At 39.2% G+C, this 17,101-nt stretch overlaps 1 protein-coding gene across 5 annotated transcripts in view; it reads right to left on the reverse strand.

The window, feature by feature from the left end:
- The window catches only part of col18a1a (collagen type XVIII alpha 1 chain a), a 109,252-nt gene that overhangs the window by 20,055 nt on the left and 72,096 nt on the right, over window positions 1-17,101 (reverse strand). For 4 of the 5 annotated variants that reach the window (XM_084544375.1, XM_084544374.1, XM_084544372.1 and 1 more), the window contains 3 exons: window positions 13,178-13,249; window positions 8,415-8,490; window positions 5,487-5,617 (listed from right to left, as the gene is read on the reverse strand). In XM_084544375.1, coding sequence (XP_084400501.1) covers window positions 5,487-5,617; window positions 8,415-8,490; window positions 13,178-13,249 — 279 coding nt within the window. The remainder of the gene's footprint in view (window positions 1-5,486; window positions 5,618-8,414; window positions 8,491-13,177; window positions 13,250-17,101) is intronic. The other variant, XM_084544373.1, reaches the window with a different exon arrangement.

Raw genomic sequence — 17,101 nt, forward strand, 5'->3', positions numbered from 1 at the left:
CTACTGTAACGTTACTGTCTACTGTACGATCACAAATAAATAAAAAAGAACCTGTGTTGCGTTTTTGCACGGTAGACTTATCAGTGCAATCATGATCTCCTTGGCTGCCAATGCTGGCTTTTTTCAAGGATGAAAACAAGAGTGACCAGAGGGGTGAAAACCACTTGAAATCGGGTCATGTTGTTGAGTGTAGCGTGTCCGAGGGTCAGCTTGTGGAGTTTGTAAGGGCGAGCATGAGAGATAAGACCTACAAAGCACTGCACCATGTTGCTAACGTTATCGTTAACCGCTTTCACACACGCACACAATATAAAATACACAATAAAATACACGATGCTAAATATATACTTCAATACACAATACCTATATAAAACGCTATTATTGACACGATTACTACTGAAAGAACTGATATTAACTGCACATTCACTATATAAAAATCACTGGAGGAAAAAGTTCGCGTGGCCGTCGTCAGATTTGGAAGTCGCTGAAAAGGCTCTTTTGAAGTTGTGGCTTCGAGTCGACTTCAGTGAGGCGCCTTCAGTGAGGCGCGGTGGTTTATGGGATGAGTAGTTCCTTCTCTCGGAAATGAAAATATGTACTCAGTCTTGTACCTTTGACTTTTTTTGGACTTTCTCTTCGTTTTTTTCACTCGAAATGATATGTTATATGCTTATGAGTTCAGCCGTAGCTGGTTATCCTAAGACATGCTCTAAAACTCTTTAGATACGGATTTTTCCAAACGTCAATAGGAGAAATGAATGGGAACCGTACTTCCGGCACCACCGCTCTCTTTGGCTGTGGGCGGGATTGATTGATGAATTGTCCAATCATGCCAAGATTAAAAAAATAGAAAACAATGCCATTGGTCTGGGCGCAGAGAGCTGCGACCCAGAATCGAATTTTCACGCGCCAATGAAAAGCTGTTTCTGCTCGTAAACAGTAAAAAAGTTTGCTAGCTCTCATAGACTCCAGCATTACCGGCGCCATTGACCTGGAGGAGGGCTTTATATCGAATGGCAAATCGCAAGCTTAGCCTAGAGTCAGACGCATTTAATGATTGCTGGCAGTGTGGCGGGTACCACTATACCATTGCACAAGTAAAAACGCGATGTATTTTTGTGTATTTATTTCGTATTTGTTAGGTTTGATTGATTCATGGTTGATCTTGGTAGATATATAAAACAGTCAATATTTCACAGGAGAGGCAGCGCCCTAGCGCCCTCTATTGACCAGCCGCCACTGATGTGTACAGATTCAGATTTATTTGTATTTTTATCTTATTTTATTTAATTTTATTTCACTTATTTAAGCTGCTTCTGTACCAGAGAGAAAAGTTGCCGGAGTCAAATTCATTGTATGTGTCATACTTGGCCATTAAAGCTGATTCTGATTCTGATTCTGAAGGGCTGCTATCGTATTGGACCTTAAATCAAAAGTACGCAAACAACAGCGACTTTTTACCAGTGCCCACTGCTGGTAGTGGTGAGGTAGAGTGCGTATACAGGGAAAATGTTGAACTCTTTCTTAGTGTAAAAATTAATATATAATCAATAAACGGCACCATTCAAACATACGTACATTTTGCTTCTCTGCCGAGTGAGATCACAAAATGTACTCGACCTGACCACTAGCAGCACCACCTGCACTCAGCCAGCAGGGATTCATGAGTAGCGAACCTATAGCGGATCCGCCACTCATGAGGCGCCTACGGCCGGCTGTGAGTCGAGCAAATGCCCCTCCGTTCCAGCCAATCACGGCACGAGTAGCAACCGCAAAGCAACCGCGAATTGGCCAATGACAGAGCTGCTTGCAACCACGATGTGCAACCGTGAAGCCGCTAACAGCCAATCCCGATTCCAACCGCTTTCCGGCGAAAGATGAGCCAATCAGAGAGACGTTACCATGGGCGACGTCATTCCCTCAGCCCTTGTAGCGGGGTTTTTAATTCATTCAGCGCGTCAGGTAAATGTAAACGCATCGAAGGGGATTTACCTGCCGGCATTTCTGATTTACCTGACTGTCTATCTGTGGACATTTGAGGAAATCGACTGCTTTGGTAAGTGTTTTTTCGTTTTACATTTTAGTATTTGACTGTCACTAAAGTTTTACTTCTAAAGCTTTTACTAAGTGGAAAATTACGTTTTTGCCAATAATAATCAAATATCTTAAACATCTGACCAAATTCCATAGAATTTCCTATTTTCTTCTAAAACAATTGTGTGGACATTACCATCTAGTCTTAAATCACAGTGTGTATTTTATATACAGTGTGTGTTTATTAAAACCTTATTAAAATATATTTACAGGGGCAAGGTGAGGGACAGTTGAGCTCTTAGAAAATGTAAATATTATAATAACTGTCCATTAAAAACATTCATTAATAGATATGAATGGGCTTGGGCTTTAGTCGACGTTTGTTACCATTAAAGCCCAAGTTAAGCCCAAATTATGCTTCCGCGTTGACACAGCGCGTCCGTGCGTACGGACCTATTGCGGACCTATTGCGTCCTTGCGGACCCCCGTGCGTCCTACGCAAGGGCCAGACGTGCACCTCCCAAAAATCCTCGACGCGCGTCGAGGCGACGCAACAGCAACGCAGCAGCAACGCAGCAGCAACGCAGCGGCATTGGCTGTGATTGGTCCGCTAACTACATCCGCTGGAGACCGCTTTTCCGGTTTCCACTCATAAACATCATTGTCTCCTTTGTCGTGCCCTAATTTGCAATAGAAGTATTTCTTCCTCTGCTTGAATAATTTGGAGCTCCAACGCCAGACTCTCTGTCTCGGTGTCCATCGTACACTGTGACTACGTCAAAAGCTGGAAGGTAAATAACTATACGAGGCGAGATACGTCACAAGAGTCTCGGTCGGTCGGTCACAAAAAATCATAGCGCCCTCTACCGGTGTGGCATTGAATTGCATTTCGACACGTAAACCCCACGCAGAACCATCACGGTCTCACGACTGCGTCCAAGCAACTGCGTGGCCATTGCGTGACCATTGCGTGATCACTACGCTGAAGCATAATCCAGGCTTAACCGAGAGCAGGGAGTCAACAGCCATTCACTCGGTCGGCAGAGAAACAAAACTTAACGTTGTGAGTGAATTAATAGCCTCTGCATCCACTCCACATACATTTTAGACCATAAGAAAATAAAATATTATTTCGTAGTAGTGACCCTTTTTTTTTTTTTTTTTTTTTGCACAGTTTAATTTTGAGCTTTAGGTTTAGGCTTATGTAAGATACTTGATATGATTTTCAGTGGCTATGTATCACAACTGATAAATGGCAATTTAGGTGTATTTAGGTGTCCTGTATTAGGTGTTTACTATGCTTTATTATGTCTCGAGTGGATGTACTGGAAACACTTTCTTTCGCAATCGGGCCATTTTGGGTCAAGTGACTCGCAAAACCTGGCTCATACAAGTGAGTGACTCAGACCGATCCGAATCCCTCAAAAGATCCGGGTTTTACACTACTAGTGCTAACCACCACGCCACTGTGGCGCCCCCTTTATATGACAATTAAATGTATTCCCAGGCCATCTCCTGCTCTATGACCAATGAGCTGACAGCGGAAATCCCGCTCACCTCATTGGTTGAGGTACTGTTGCTTGCCAATCTTGTATTAAAATAAAATGTTGAAAAATAAATTAACCACGCAGCCAAAGTCTGGGATAGGTTTTTTTTTTTATTTTTACTCATTATTTACTTAATTTTATTAATATATTTTTGTCTTATTTATTTGTATTTTTCTTGTTTTTCAGTTCAAACATTGTGTTAAAAGAAATTCCAGAGTTAAAAGTTCAATAAATGCTTGTTCTCAAATCAATGAATCAAATCACCCTCCATTTCTGTTCACTCTTTACACCTCTGATTTCCAGTACAGCTCTGGGTCCTGCCACCTGCAGAAGTTCTCTGATGACTCTGCAGTGGTTGGGTGTATTAGTGATGGACAGGAGGTGGAGTACAGGACACTGATCGGAGACTTTGTAGAGTGGTCCCAGGCAAACCACCTACTGGACAAGACCAAGGAGCTGGTCATTGACTTTAGGAGGAAGAGGACACCAGCAGACCCCATCACCATCCAGGGCCTGGATGTGGAAGTAGTGGACCAATATAAGTACCTGGGAGTCCACATGAACAGCCGACTGAACTGGAGGGACAACAGTGGTGCTGTGTACAAGAAGGGACTGAGTAGACTCTACTTCCTCAGGAAGCTTAGGTCTTTCAACGTATTCAGCAAGTTGCTGGAGATTTTCTACCAGACTGTTGTTGCAAGTGCCCTGTACTTTGCTGTGGTTTGTTGGGGGAGCAGCACCAGCAAAAAGGACATAAGTAGGATCGACAAATTTATCCGAAAGGCTCATGTCATTGGCAGTGAGTTGGAGATGTTTGTCTCAGTGAGGGACAGGAGGACACTGGACAAACTGCTCTCCATCATGGACAATCCGTCACATCCACTACACCAGACTATAGAGGGGCAGCGGAGCTCATTCTCCAACAGACTGATCCAGCTCCGCTCCCACACTGAACGCTACAGGACTTCTTTCATACCATTCTCAGTCTAGCTGTACAACAACTCACCTTTCTGTAACAGATAACTCCATGTTAGTCTTGTTATGATTCCTCTTACATTTTCAAACTGTCATGTAACATCATCAGTTTGTATCATAAGATTCCACATGTACGCTTCAGTCAGATATGTGTATCTATGACAGATGTATGTTTATCTTGCTGTTCTCTTCTCTCTTTCTTCTGTCTGTACCCGGCTGGCCTTAGGCAGATGGGTCCCTCCATATGAGCTGGGTTCTGCTCAAGATTTCTTCCTGTTAAAAGGGAGTTTTTCCTTGCCACCGTCGCCTTCAGGCTTGCTCTGGGGGTTTCAGGCCGGGTTTTTGTAAAGCGTCTTGTATTGTTATTGACGCTATATAAATAAAATTGAATTTAAATTGAACTGAATTAATGGACACTATTGCACCTTACTATCATCCCTGTGTATATAATATATATTCTTCCGTCTCTATTTCTTGTACATTTGTCCATATGCTAATATGCTAATTTGTATATTTTTGCTTATACTATTTATTTTTTTTACTTTACTAGATTTTATTTACTTATTTTTATTTTATTTTATTTAATCTTTCTTTTATCTGTGGTTCTTAAGAGTTTTTTCTTTTTTATGTGCAACTCTGCTACTGTGACCAAGCAATTTCCCTTGTGGATGAATAAAGTTTATCTAAGTCTAAGTCTAATAATTGTCTTTAATAATCATGATTTCAATATCAATCAAAATAATCGTGATTATGATTTTTGCCATAATTGAGCAGCCCTAACACCCCGCTCCATCTCTCCATTAGTTTGGGGGTCCTTGGCCTGAAAACGCTGAAGACCCCTGTTATATCCTCTGGCGTTCCTTTGGGAATCTGAAGGAGGATCCAGGCTAACTAAAAGGGCAATAAGTCAAAAATAAAAAAGGTCCAAACCTTCTCTCCACGGGCTCCACCCCGTGAAGTGGAGCTAGAGCTTGCATCTCCCTTTGGCCCAGTTGGACCCCTATCGCCTTTCTCTCCTTTGTCCCCTCTGTCGCCCTTCTCTCCTTTACTCCCAGATGGCCCTGGAAAACAACAAGTCATTAATATCATGACTAAAGCTTTTTCCTCATAAAAAGCTTATAAAAATTATTAAGGATTCATTCGTGACAACAGAGGACACTGCCTGGTCCCAGAAGAAGAGAAGAAAAAGGGCTTTTTGTTTGATGGAGCAAAAATACCAGTTTGCATGGCCATAATTCACAGGCCCTGTGAAGGTTTCAAGGTGGTACCTGAGTACACCTCCTACCCCTCCCAGTTTGATCTCATACTCGTCACACTGAGTACATCACTTTCAGTAGAGACTATGGCATGTAACCTGCTTCTACTACAGTTGTGTAGAAGCAGTTTTGGGAGTAACGCGTTACAAAAGTAATGTAATTATTGTAATGTATTGCTTTTTGCTGTAACGCGGTAATGTAAAGCATTCCAAAAAAAAAAAATTGGGTAATATTTTACTCGGTACAAAGGTCAGTAATGCGCGTTACAATGCATTTTAACCTGAAATTAAGTGGTGTTTTGTTTTATACTATCGCCAATAACACCGCGAGATCAGCAGAGGAGAAAAATTCCGCGCAAATTATAAAACGTTTCTTCCTGTAGGGCTGAAGCAGGCTCGACGTCGGACAGTACATTTTCGAGATGGACATACTCTCATTATTTTCAGTTTGTTAGAGACAAAGATATGAGGAGCATAGTAGTTAAGTGCACTTTATGTGCGAAACCAAAACATCAATCTACGTCGCGAAATAGCACAAGTAATCCAAAGAAACATTTAGAGCATTCCTACGCTAACATTAAGTTAGTGAAAAGATGTTTATATTAAGCTTTTGGTTTGTGCATATGTGTTGATGTTAAAGGGGTAAAGGGGTGGGGCTTTGGTACCTTTCTCTTTCTCGTTAAGGAAAATGTCGTCCATCAGTTATATGAAATCTTAAAAATAAAAACTTATTTAAAAAATTTTTTTTCAGCATTCTAATTACCTTACAAAGATTGGGGAATTAAAAAAAAAATTGTGATTGGATAATATTTTTTAGGAGGTTAGGTGGGGTTGCTTTTTTAACGTTTACTGACCTTAAGTTTGTTTTGCACTTATTGTTCCTACCTCATCTTCTCATTTAAATGCAATTTCTTTTCTTTATTTTTTAAACCAAAGCTTTGTGACACAGTAGTTTGACATTAAAGGAAGATGTGTTCTCTCATTTATTGTTGTCTTTCCAGTCTTTGGTGGGGTGTGCTCAGCACCCCTAAAGCTCTGACCCTAGAATCGCCCCTGACTGCGCCTACTACATTCTTCTGTTGTTAGCCTTAAGCCTAGGAGCATAATAAGATACATTTAGAATAAGTATATATATATATATATTTGCAGTTATTTTGGTGAAAGTAACTTAAAAGTAATGCAGTAGCAGTGTAATGCCTTACAATTCAGAGACAGTAATATTATAATGTAATGTATTTTTTATTTATTTTTATTTTTTATTTATTTTTTCTGCTCTGTCTTGTTTTGTGTCCTTGTGTTTTGTAAAGTGTCCTTGTGTGTCTTGAAAGGCGCTTATAAATTAAATGTATTATTATTATTATTATTATTATTATTATTATAACGTATTACTTTGAAATGACAGTAACAAGTAATACATAATGTATTACGTTTTTGAAGTAACTTGCCCAACACTGTGTAGAAGTCACCCGTTGTCAACATTGTTCACATGCACAGCAAAATGTCCACCGGAAGGACATCTTGAATATTTCAGCTCAGTGGTGAGAAAAAAAAACACACCAACATGAAATAAACTAATGCCACACATTGTAGCATTAGTTTCCTTAGCTAATCTGCAAAACTAGCCCTGCTTTTTCTTGTTATTTGTAAGAACTATACAAGAAGATTTACCATAGTAGATTTCTTCCCTCTCTGTCTTTTCCTTTCTCAGCATTTAGATACAGGTAGATACATATATTCATGTGTTCCTTTGCTTGTATGCTTTTGAAATCCATGTGAGGTCCCACATAAGGAATTCACATGGAGTGAGCAGAACATAAGAAAAGTGAGTAGAAAAATTTGGATGCTTTGTCTGTGTTTAACTTTCCTCGACCCACCTGGTGACCCAGGAATTCCGGGCCTGGACTCCACAGGAAATGAAATGTGCTGGGAGTCACTTGCTGAACACAATACAAAACACAAGTTAAGTCTCCGGATGAATAATATTTTCAGTCACTTATCCACCAAGTCTAATTTTTTTTAACCTAGCTTTGCTATTTGTTTTCTGCACCCACTAGAGATAGTAGCAGCATTACAAGTAATATTTTAGACAACTTGAAACTGACTAGGTTCTGTTCAGATTGGATTAGACATACATTCAACTGATGCATATTTATATCGAAATCTGTTTTCATTTGACATTTGTATCAGTTGTGATACTACGAAAAATGCAACTACAGTGGACATGCCAAAAAATTTAACAAAAACTGCTGAAAAAAAAACATGAACATTTGGAGTTAGTTATATGACCAACAATGACAGAATTTCCAGCCTGCACAATGAATAAGTTGTGTTGTCCACTAGATGGAGATATTTGTCAGTGAATGTGTTTATAACACTGCCTAAACTACACTTCCCTTTATACCAAACAGTTCAGCAAAGTCAAGTGTTGGTATGTAAAAGTATGACATCTATTGTGCATCTTTGAAAAATATATAAACTTAGGAATGACTGTGGCATTTGATAAATAGCAAGAGGGAGTTTCAAAGAAGAAGAGCTTTCATGAAAAAGTAATTGATGAACAAATATTTTACTCCTGTCCTATAATTGTATCAAGGGAAACTCACCTGTCTGTCTTGTGAAGGTTACGTCATCTATTTTAGACACTGGTGGCTGTGGAATGGGTAATGATGGAGGTTTGGTCTGCAGAAGAATACAATACGTATTTAAGAAGGGCAGTGGATGACATTTGAAGATGCAATGTACACACGCGCGCACACACACACACACACACACACACACACACACACTGGAGAACTTTAAAAACATAAGTGCTGCGTGGGAAAAAGTTTTCCTCATTAACATTGATCCTAAACAACCCCAACCAAAATTAATCATGTTTCAGCACTATTACTACCATTTATTCATTTGCAGCATTAATGTTTAAAAATAGTGCAGCCAAAGATGTTTCCTAGCTCTATACCAAGCCTTTCTAAAACCCGATTGAGTAAACAAGTGTATGGCAAGCCAGAGAGTCTTTTTCTTCATTTTGTTGGCAAACTGCTTTTGTTGCTGGCCAAGTAATTGCTGTTTAACTGTTAATAGCTGTAAGGCAACTCATGTGATGGTTCTGGTTCTGTGGTTTCTGTGTTCACGTTTTGAGTTTCGTTCATGTTTCTTGTTTTCCTGTTTTGTTTTGTTAAGTTTTTGATTTCCTGTTGCGTTACTCCCTGTGTTTCCCTGTGCTTTTCATTAGGTAATTGGTTTCCTCCTTGTCTGTCTCTTGATTTCTGTCACCTGTGTCTCATCACCCCCTCTTCCTCGTGTGTGCATATATAGCCCTGCCTTCCCCTTTGTTCCTTGTCGTGTCATTCTACTGTGTTTTTACCACCCCTGTGTGTCTCCAGTGTTTTTAGTGTTGTTGCTCCTCTGTGTGTTACCAGTACCCTCAGTGTTTTGAGTGTTTATCGCCTTTAGTTTCTTGTTACCTTTTTTGTCTTTTGAAAGTTTAGATTTTTGTTTGCTGGAGTTCCTGCTTTTTCTGCAGCGCTTTTGTTTCCTTTTGTTTTATTAAACTCAGTTCTTTGCTCACTCCTGCCTCGTCACGCTTCGTCCTGCACTTGGGTCCTATCCCCCCTGGATAAAACCGTAACAACTCATGCCTAAGCCCAAATGCAGGATTCCTCTTGATGTGACTCTTATTAAGACTGTTGTGGAACACAGCTCCCAGTCTAACACACAGATATAGCCAGCAGTTACAAAATGTCATTTCAGTGACTATATAGTCCAGTAGCATTAGTATTTGTGTTTATGTGTGGTTTCCTTGCAGCTACTCCAAGGACAATTCAGTTGAAAGGACAAGTCTTATAAATCATAATAGCTTAAGACACTAGAAAATAACACCGACCTAGATGGCCTCTTTATAAAAAACAATTCAAATCAATTTCCAGGACAGGAGTGTCACATTATGAAAATACCTCAGTTGTCAGTAGAAGAATACCAGTTCAAAATTTAGTCTCGAAGCTTCAGCTTCTCCTTCCATTAATTTTATATCTTCTGTAGCTTTTGTTTAATTTTATTTACATTGCATTATACTAAAATGCAAGGTTAACTCTAATTACACGCCAGCCTCCAGTCTGCCACTAAAAACACAGCAGGACAGAGAAAAGCAACAGGAACAATAGGCAGTTGGAGGATACGAGGTCACTCCGTTCCCAAAACTACCTGTGAGTAGAAAGAAAGGAAATAATGCAAATACCCCCCCCCCCCCCCCCAGTAGCCTATTCATCACACACCTCGAATTGTCACCTGTGGAATTTAACGGTATTGAAGAGCATTGATAATTAACCAGTTTATTCTCTGGGAAAACATTCTCCCCACTGTGTTGTACAGCACGGACTATGCTCAGTATTTGGCAAGAGCTTTAATGATTGCTCTAAGTCTTCATATGCGTATCTTTATGTAATAAAGAATACCCAGCTTGTTCACTCCTTTACCTATTCATCACAGTTGGGCCTTATGGGTAGAAGGCTGATATCCAGACAACAGTACTGATGGATTTGAACCACACAACCTACCATTAACCTCTCATTAAGACCTAATTGCAAACAACATCCAGGACAGACAATTTTCCTGACAGTAAAAAAAGTGAAAGACTAGGTACGAGTGACAATGGTCAAGCGACAGTTTTCAACCTTATCGATATTTATTCAAATTAGGGCTATACTATAGACAAAAATGCATTCTTCAATGCACTCAAGTTCGACTCCTCACTCGGACAGAGTTGTGTTGGAGACTTTCTCTGAAGATAAACTGGTAAACCAAGACCAACAGGGCAGAGAGGGAAGATGAGTAACAGTGATGCAACGCTACGTTTAGCCAGCGAAGAACATTCAAATTATGTCCATTTTACATTGTTTTAGTCGATGGATAATGTAACAGTGGCAGCCAGCACACCGGATTTGAAATGCCAACCTCCACAAGTTTGGCAAGTCGTTTGTGTGCAATGCATCCTGGTGCAGTAACAGCTGTGTTGAAGACAACTCAGAAATTCAGCTTTCTTCATCAAACAAAATCCACAGATTAAATTATTGTTTGGATCAGCTACAATGACCATCAGCACTGAGTGAATATCCACATGAAAAGTGAAAAAGTGAAAATAATTATCTTGTTGAATGAGGTTGAGGATCAAGAGTTACTGCGAGGAAAAGTGCAAACATGACTTTTTCTTCTTTGTCATACAGTTTCTTCCAACAGCACCATTTCCCCAGAGCCCCACTAAGATTAATTAAGTTGAGTAATAGGTCATTCACAGCACTGATTTGTGCACGTCTTAATACGTCTGCTTTAACTAATCATTAGTAAATCATTGCAAACATATGTATGTATTGTTTATTATCCTTAAATGAGCTGCCCAGGGATGCAAAAAGAATTTCAGCACAAACTGACAAATAAAGTTGTATCGTATCGTATCGTATACTTGCTATATTTTCCATGAATTTATCTCCATGTAACAATATAAACTTAAGGAGACTCTCGGTTTTTTTTATTTGAGAAACTTCATGCTGAAGGGAACACTTTAACACCCTCAGTGAATTACTGACTCTGTCATCTATCACCAAGAATTCCAGAATGACATAATGGAAAATCTCACTCATAACCCTCCCCCTTCCCCGACTCGTCTTTGTCCCGACTTGCCTTAATTGCACAGGTTGGACAATTGTGTGGAGTAAGTTATACTTTGTGTGAACAGATTGTCAGATGGAAAAAAAAAATAAAAATTGGCAGGTGGGCATTATGTGGCAGCTGTTGCATTTTACATTGCACTGCATATTGTATGATGCTAATAAATGCCTACTGCACAGGTGGGAAAAGTCCCTCGTAAAAGCTGCATCAAGGCAGAGTATTAGAGTGGTAATGATGAAGAGACTTCCGACTGATCCTGCCCTCCTTGTCTCCTTCTCCAACTTTCTTTACAACTCTGTCACTTCCTGTACACGCAGTTGATTGAGAAACCAGTCAGAATAACAAAGCCTTGCGGCAGGGGGCCTCTCACTTGGATCACATCGAATCCAAATTGACATCTGGTTTCTCTAACACTCCACCATAATTGTGAGTGGGAGTGAATGAATGCACAGTACATGGTAGTGCGGGGTGGGGGATGTGCTAGGCTATCTAACAGTGGGAAGATGTGAATGGGTGTCCGCAGAATTTCAGTGTGTGTGAGAGAGACAAAAAGCAGAAAGAGGAAGACAGAAAGCTAAATGTGTTACAGATACAGAGTGACAAAGAAAGAGATAAAGGAAGTCAGCAAAAGAAAGTAACAGATAAAGAGAACCAATGCTCTACACTTTACGCCTGTGCCTTTCATGCTGAATAACTTGACTGAATCTAAAATAAAAAGCCCTGAACACTAATTTTACTTTGACTTTGTCACAAATGTATAAGACAGAAGCAGACAGTTTACGGATCTTAATCTTTATTGATGAATGAGTGTTCACTCAGTTATGCCGAGTAACTTGAGACATCAGTAGTATATCTAACTCTGGGATGACTTAATTTGCAGAAGCACAGTCTGCTGTCAGTAATCCATACATATACGTCTGGCTTGATCAGCTGTTTGTATCCTCTTTAGGAAACGGTGCTTCATTAATTCTTTTACATGCCTTGCATGCCTTTTAGATACAATTTTACAGCAAACTCACTGATCAAATATTTCAGATATATATAGAAATGTTGTCTTATTTTTGTATTGTATTGTACTTCCTAAACATTTCCTTACATTATTTATAATATTTGTTGTGGAGTGATAATTTTGTATATCCAAATCCAGAAAGAAGTGCAATGAAGGGAGAGATTTAGTTTTATAATTGTAGTATAGTTTCTGAACACTCTGCCTGAAAAATTATTTGTTTTTATTTGTCCTCAAGTGATCATTTTGTGTTGTTTCTGAACAAAAACTTTTATTGTGATAATAAAGTATTTTCTATTCCCTTATAAACTTTGCCCAAATTCTGTACTGGATTTTAATTGATTAATAATCCAAAAGGCAAATCACAAAAACACTTAAATGTCATGAAAATTCATTCAGATTTAGATTAATTCAGACTGATAATGCAGGAAACGGTGCTTCATTAATTCTTTTACATGCCTTGCATGCCTTTTAGATACAATTTTACAGCAAACTCATTGATCAAGTATTTCAGATTGATTTCCAATTGCAACCCATTATGTTTACAACATAATGTATCACACAGAATAAAAGTACCAAAATAACAGGGGTAGTAACAGTGCCATTCCAGTGAAACAGTGAAATATCATTCATTTACCAAAGCTTTAATGAAGGAGCTAAATATTCAAGATGCAAGATATGATAAATGTTGTTCCATACCGTCCATTTGTGTTTCTCCACATCTGGTTTGGAGGATTTAGTTTCCTCATAGCCACTTCCTTCCCCTGAAGCCTGAGAAGACCAATCATACAGTTTACATTTAAATTGATACAAGATGTTCCTCCTGGTTTTACTCAGTGCTTCGAAACACTACTGATTCTCTTTTAACCAGAGGTGGGAAGTAACGAAGTACAAATACTTCGTTACTGTACTTAAGTAGATTTTTCAGGTATCTGTACTTTACTTGAGTATTTATTTTTCTGGCGACCTTTTACTTTTACTCCCTACATTTGTACACAAATATCTGTACTTTCTACTCCTTACATTGGAAAAACAGGCTTGTTACTTTTTTAACCTCTACGGATGACATGACGTAAAAGACGGGACATAATCGGACATGACTAGAGCATCGGACTAGAGAGGGAAAGCTGATGATGGACTGTGCTCACAAAATGACCAGCCTGTTGGTGGTACCTGTTGACCTGATGCTGATGCTGAAGGTGCCTGTTATCAATCGATGGAAATTCACAGGGGACTGACAAACTGAGCCTAGACCAATCGCGTCATATTTAGTAAAAACGCGATCTATGCACATGCCTACAGTTATAAAGGAAAATACCCTCCACCAGCTCTATACCATTGACTGTATACACCGGTGTTCCTGTGTACTTCTTCTACTGGGTTGAACAGTAGTGCTCATTTTGCTCCTCTTCCCCCCTTGTGTGTTTGTTGTACCGTCACGTGACTCCAGGTGACCGAACACCGCCCACCACTACCAGCCAGGCCCGGCCAGCAGCAACGCATTACACACAACGCAGAAAAGGAGCAGGAGAATGGCAGAGGGAAAGAGTAGGGCTGTTTGGTTATATTTTAGGTTATATTTTAGTTTTCCAGCCCCCTGGCCCCGACAGACCCCTGAAAAGAAGAAAAAAGTGCACTAAAGGGGAGAAATGTTGTCTTATTTTTGTATTGTATTGTACTTCCTAAACACTTCCTTACATTACTTATAATATTTGTTGTGGAGTGATAATTTTATATATCCAAATCCAGAAAGAAGTGCAATGAAGGGAGAGATTTAGTTTTATAATTGTAGTATAGTTTCTGAATACTCTGCCTGAAAAATTATTTGTTTTTATTTGTCCTCAAGTGATCATTTTGTGTTGTTTCTGAACAAAAACTTTTATTGTGATAACAAAGTATTTTCTATTCCCTTATAAACTTTGCCCAAATTCTGTACTGGATTTTAACCGATTAATAATCCAAAAGGCAATCACAAAAACACTTAAATGTCATAAAAATTCATTCATACAGGGCGATACTGGCCCTGTATTTACTTGGTATCGGATCACTACCAAATCTAGCGGTATCACACACCTCTAATGTCATCTTGGAATATGCCCGTGCCATCAGGGAATAAAAAATCCATTGAAAGCTGGCCACATAATGTTGGTGAACCTAGACCTGACCAACTGCAGCAATGGGTGATGGGTGCATCACTTCATCTGCCTCCCTTCTTACCCTGATGCCCCCATCACTCTGGAACAGGGTAAATCTGGACTCATCAGACCATATGACCTTCTTCCATTGCTCCACAGTCCAATCTTTATGCTCCCTAGCAAATTGAAACCTTTTTTTATGGTTAACCTCACTGATTAGTGGTTTTCTTAAGGCTACACAGCTGTTCAGTCCCAATCTCTTGAGTTCCCTTCACACTGTATGGTGGAAATTTCATTATTAAACATAGCCCTGAGTTCTACTGTTGTTTTTTCTTTGTGATTTAAGTGATCGCTGATCACGATCATTTCGGATTTTTTGCCGACTACATTTCTTCCTCAAAGATGATAGTTCCCCACTATACTTCCAGTTTTTAATAATGTGTTGGACAGTTCTTAACCCAATTTTAGTAGTTTCTTCAATCTCCTTAGATGTTTTCTCTGTTTGATGCATGCCAATGATTTGACCCTTCTCAAACAGACATTGGAATGCGTCTTTTGACATGGTTGTTTAAGAAATGAGAAGCTACTCATTGCATCAGTTGGGATTAAAGATAATCGCCCATGCAGTAAAATCCAGGTGGTGACTTTTTTTTTGGCCAGGCAGAGTATTATAGTGGTATAATAGTGAGCATTGCTGCCCTCCAAGCAGTTGATATGGGTTTGATTACCTGTCAACGTAAAGGTCTTTACCAAACTTCCCATAATCAGTGCTCCAGAATAATTCAAACTCAGGTAGCCCACCAATATGATATTTATTGGTGAGATGTCTAAGTTTGAATGATTCTGATCCTATCATTCCTTACAGACGGTATTAAATGGTATAAAATGAGTTACCCCCAGGACAGTAAAATGAGCCAGTAAAGAGCTGTAAATCACATCTCCAGGAAACTTGTAAACTGACTACTTTCCAAAGGATTTGGACCTTTCCTCTGCTAGCGTTAGCGGATGCCTTTTCAGATGAGTGTGCATTGCAGTAGTACTTCTGTTGTACTTCACTGACTTACATATTTAGTAGTGAAGTATTTCCACACACTTGATGAACCGCTGTTAATTAGCTGTAATCACCCACTGGGCTCCTCACCTGTCTTCTCTGAGGTGTTATAGATCAGTGACTAGTCGACTTCCAGCTTAAAGCGTCATGGTACAGCAGTGAAGTCGACTAGTCTGTACAACCCCTAGTGCATATAAATACAGTATATAAAGATAAGGTCTATGGAATCTCTGCTCTGCGTGAAAGTATTTACCATATTTAGATGCCTGCATTGTATTTACTGCTGCTTGTGTGTTGTTTATGCAGGCTTCTTAACTGGTTCGCTGTTAAACACACTTTTTATTTCAACAAGTCTTTTACTTGGTTAAATTAAGCAATAACTCTTTAAAATGTCTGCATTCCATGTAACATCAAAAAGCATTGCATTTTATGTGTTGACTGAATGGGAAAACGACTGTTAGGTTACCATTTGTGATCAAAGTCACACACTGAAATTGGAAAAACCTGTGATTTTCCCATCTATTTCAAACAGCATCTGAAGATTTGATGACACCGAGCAGTAGAGCTTTAAACTTCACTCTGTCAGTGAGGACATGACTTTTGTTGTCTGAGAGAGCAGAACAGTTGTGAATGTTTTTCAAAATAACAACTGAGGCTGCTGGTGGGCTGCAGCAAGGCATCTGTTTGTGTGTGGGTGGTCAAGCTCAGCCATGAAAAGACTGCTCTCAGATTCATTATGTTACAGATTTACTAGTTATTATTATCAGTTGTAAGCTGTGTAATACTGGACTAAAGAGACTGACAACCTCTATAATACTACAATGTCTTACTATGTAAAATGCTCTGCGATGACTTACAGTATGTTAAACTTTTTCTCAATAAAAAATAAAACTGAATGAAATCTAGTGTTATCTATGATTGAACTATTTGTTTAAGTGTTCAAAAACAAATTATCATCTGTAGCTACTTTTGACCACTTGAATAATTTGAATCCTAATAAAGGTACCTCCTCTGGTAATGTTACTCCTGTCAAGCTTTCCATCTATATATTATGGATATCATCATCTGTGTACAACAGCATAACATGTATACCATCACATTCATTTTATCTTAAACAACGTGTCCCTCATTTCAGACAACAGGTTTCTCATTGAAGGTTCATGACAGCCATCTCAAAGGTTGTGCCTGCTGTATTTGTCATCAGTTGCCAGCTACATCAACCAGCTGATGAAACATTCAAAAGAAAAAAGAAACAGAACTGTTAGGTAGTAAGTCAAGATCAGAATGATAGTACAATCTGCTGAGTCAGTGTAAAATAACCTAGACTAGGCTGCTTAGTTTAATTATTTGTTAGTCTACAACGAATAGGGCGACGTGATCATTATCAATAGAAAATACGTTCGATCGAATGTTCGTTAATTTCACTTGAGCTCCGTT

The sequence above is a fragment of the Chelon labrosus genome, assembly GCF_963514085.1.
Source record: "Chelon labrosus genome assembly, chromosome: 5".
Classification (NCBI taxonomy): Eukaryota; Metazoa; Chordata; class Actinopteri; order Mugiliformes; family Mugilidae; genus Chelon; species Chelon labrosus.